General features: G+C 50.1%; 1 protein-coding gene across 1 annotated transcript; it reads right to left on the reverse strand.

Moving 5' to 3' along the window:
* Window positions 1-2,846: 2,846 nt before the first annotated feature.
* Window positions 2,847-3,713, reverse strand: LOC134057289 (olfactory receptor 14A16-like; the record flags this gene model as incomplete). The annotated part of the gene is made up of 1 exon (XM_062514282.1): window positions 2,847-3,713. A coding segment is annotated over one exon (867 nt), but the record flags the coding sequence as incomplete, so codon positions are not given.

Here is a 3,713-nt window from a genome sequence, read left to right on the forward strand (position 1 = left end):
TGGGCGACTAACATAGCTTACACCAAATACGTCCATGATTTTACAACGACATAAAAGCCATTTTAGAAGCAAAAGGATGGCGCATGCTTTCACATCTGAATGTGATGATAAAGCCACCGTCTGGTCCCGTGGAAAGATTTTTGGGGCATCATTGGTCCCAAATATAGGTACCGCGCAAGCCTTAACCACCTTAAGAAAACTAGGATGCTGGCTTGCAAAACAGACTAATGCCACATCGATTGCACTGTCACAATTGTTAACAGACGTTGATTCAGTGAGACACGCTACCTTACAGAATCGAGCCGCCATCGACTTTTGTTATTAGCCCAAGGCCACGGGTGTGAAGACTTTGAAGGTATGTGTTGCATGAATTTATCAGACCACTCTGTTTCCATACACGCACAATTGCAGCAATTGCATACGCTAACCACACACTTACAACAAAACTCTGGGTTTGGGCTTGAAGACTGGATAAAAAGTCTTAGTTTAAGTCCCTGGCTGTCGTCCGTATTGCAACATTTAATTACAATTGGAATTGTAATTTTTAGTGTGCTTATTATAGTGCCATGCCTTTTTAAATGTTTGCAAAGCGCAGTAATGTGAGCTATAAATCAAAAAGGGAATACATCCCTATTAGCACAAAAAGAAAACGGGGGAAGTGTGGAGAGCATAACAGAAGAATGGCTGCGTTGCAAAGGCCACGATACAATCAGGCCAGTCAAAGTGTAGCCATGGCCTACGTGACTGCCTGCAGGGACACGGTATCCTTGAGCACAGATATTATACAAAAACAAGGTTGTTGAAAGCAGAAGGAGTGCAGAAAAGTATCTAAAATAGAGGAACTAGCAACTGCAAGGCTTACTGCGAAGGTCATATGCATCATGAACTATATAACCAATGAAGAGCTATAAGTTTGCAATATGTATGAGCTAATTATTGCATGTATAAAAGTAATTATCTAGCGCATAATAAACGAGGCTTGTTGATCATGATAGCTTGAGACTCGTCTCCCGTGTTTCTTCCGACAGGTCACGGCCAGGGATTTGGGGTGGTTGTGAGCCCAGGGCAGGAGCCGGCCCTTGGCCTTGCTGAAGCTCATCCAATTGTCCTGGGCCCATGGCTCCAGCCTGGCCAGATCCCTGTGCAGAGCTTGCTGCCCTGCAGCACAGCCACACTCCCAGCCAGCTTGGGCTCCCCTGGACACTGACTCAGGGTGCCCTCCATGGCCTGGTCCACATCAGCAAGGAACACATTGAACTGCCCTGGCCCCAGTCCTGAGCCCTGGGGACACCCCTGCATGTGGCTCCATTGCCCAGCACTCCTTGGGCTGCACTTGTGTTTGCCATGGAGCTGGGCCTGCCTTGGCTTCTGTTTGCTGACCCCAAATGAACATCCCTCTGTGTCTGGGGCAGCTCCTTCTCCAAGGAAAGCAGCTGGGACTTGGTGCCAAGGAGCTGAAAGCTGCAGGCACAGCCTGGACTGGAGGAAGCTCAGATTTGCACTGGGCTGCTCTGAGTGCCAGGGCTTGGATGAGGGAAATGGTGGGGTGGGGGTAGGGACAGAGTGTGATTGATTGTCAGCCATAAAGGGTCTTGATTTTCACATCTGTTCAGAGTGCATGAGGAAGTTCAATATCAATTGGACATTGCTCATATCCATCCACATACAGGAAAAAGATAAACAGGGCCCAATAGATAAATCTTTTCTCCTTGTACTGTTAACATAGTGTATCCAATTTGAACAGACTTTTAAAATTGATCAAATTAATGACAGAAGAGTAGAGCACATAACTTTTTCTCACAGTCATGGCTTGTTAAGGTGTTCTGAATGTTCATGAGCTCTTGGGCACTGAATTCCTGAACTGAAGAGCTGAAGGCTGAAAAAGCCTCTGGACCAGTAAAACTCAGCAGCAGCCTCCAGGTTGCTGAGGATGTCAGCAGCCCCCAACTGAGGCCATCCCTGCCCAGAGACCAAGGGGGAATGGGCAGAAAAGGAGAGCATCCCTGGGGCTGGGGAAGCAGAACTCAGAGGCACCAGTGGGTCCAGGTGGAAATGGAGTGTGGAATTTGGCTGTGAAAGCCCTGCCTGGTCTGTGCCAAGCAGGACAGACAAGCCCTGAGCCCATCCCCTGGGAATAGGGAGCAGTGGCCTCACAGGATGCTCGTGGCTGTCCTGAGCAGTGGGATGTGGGGTGGGAATGGTGAGGGCAGGAGAGCAGCAGGAGCCCTCCAAAGCTCTCTGGGGTTGGGGAGGAGGCCACGAGCCCTGGGGCTGGGAGGAACTGGTGTCTTCTCATGGGCCTCATTGGGAGGGACAGCAGGCACAGCCAGGGCACACAAATCTCATTGCTGCTGCCAGGGGTGGTCCCAGCCCCCCAAGGATTTGGTCACCCCCACTGCAGCTCTCCTACCCTAACACAGACCTGTGCTGGTTCCCTGGCAGACTTTTCCAATGCCCCATTTCCCCAGCTCCCTCTGACCCTCGGAGCTCCCAGAGCTTTACTGATGTCCCTCTGGCCTCCCTCTCTGTCACTTCAAACCTCCACCTCTGCTCACAAGAACTGCCCCTGCAGAGGCCAAGAATATCTCAGGAAGCATCCTGAACATACAAGTCAGGGAAGTAACTTATATACATTTAAATGCCAAGGGAACAAACTTTCTGAAAGTCTTTTTATTTCAAAAGAAAGGGAGATATTAATGCATTTATGCTAAGAGAAATAATACAGGATTTTACAAATGACACTGCAATAGTAGAAAAAGAATCAGAAAACAGACCAACAAAAATTTGGGAAAATGCATTTAAAAGGCTAAGCTTGTAATGCTCAGCAGTACAAGAGAGATAGTTTATTATTTCTGAATTGATCCAATCATCAGTTTCCTCAGGGCATCCTTGAGCTCCTGGTTCCTCAGGCTGTAGATGATGGGGTTCAGAGCTGGAGGCACCACCGAGTACAGAACTGACAGGGCCAGATCCAGGGATGGGGAGGAGATGGAGGGGGGCTTCAGGTAGCTAAATGTGCCAGAGGTGATAAACAGAGAGACCACAGCCAGGTGAGGGAGGCAGGTGGAAAAGGCTTTGTGCCTTCCCTGCTCAGAGGGGATCCTCAGCACAGCCCTGAAGATCTGCACATAGGAGAAAACAATGAACACAAAACAACCAAATACCAAACAGACACTAACAGCAAGAAGCGCAAGTTCCCTGAGGTAGGAGTGTGAGCAGGAGAGTTTGAGGATCTGTGGGATTTCACAGAAGAACTGGCCCAGGGCATTGCCATGGCACAAGGGCAGGGAAAATGTATTGGCTGTGTGCAGCAGGGAATAGAGAAAGGCACTGGCCCAGGCAGCTGCTGCCATGTGGGCACAAGCTCTGCTGCCCAGGAGGGTCCCGTAGTGCAGGGGTTTGCAGATGGACACGTAGCGGTCGTAGCTCATGATGGTCAGGAGGGAAAGCTCTGCTGAGATGAAGAACGTAATGAAAAACACCTGAGCAGCACATGCAGAGTAGGAGATGTTGTTGGTGTGCCAGAGGGAATTGTGCATGGCTTTGGGGACAGTGGTGCAGATGGAGCCCAGGTCAGTGAGGGCCAGGTTGAGCAGGAAGAAGAACATGGGGGTGTGCAGGTGGTGGCCGCAGGCTACGGCGCTGATGATGAGGCCGTTGGCCAGGAGGGCAGCCAGGGAGATGCCCAGGAAGAGGCAGAAGTGCAGGAGCTG

This window comes from Cinclus cinclus, unplaced genomic scaffold, assembly GCF_963662255.1.
Source record: "Cinclus cinclus unplaced genomic scaffold, bCinCin1.1 SCAFFOLD_32, whole genome shotgun sequence".
Lineage (NCBI taxonomy): Eukaryota > Metazoa > Chordata > Aves > Passeriformes > Cinclidae > Cinclus > Cinclus cinclus.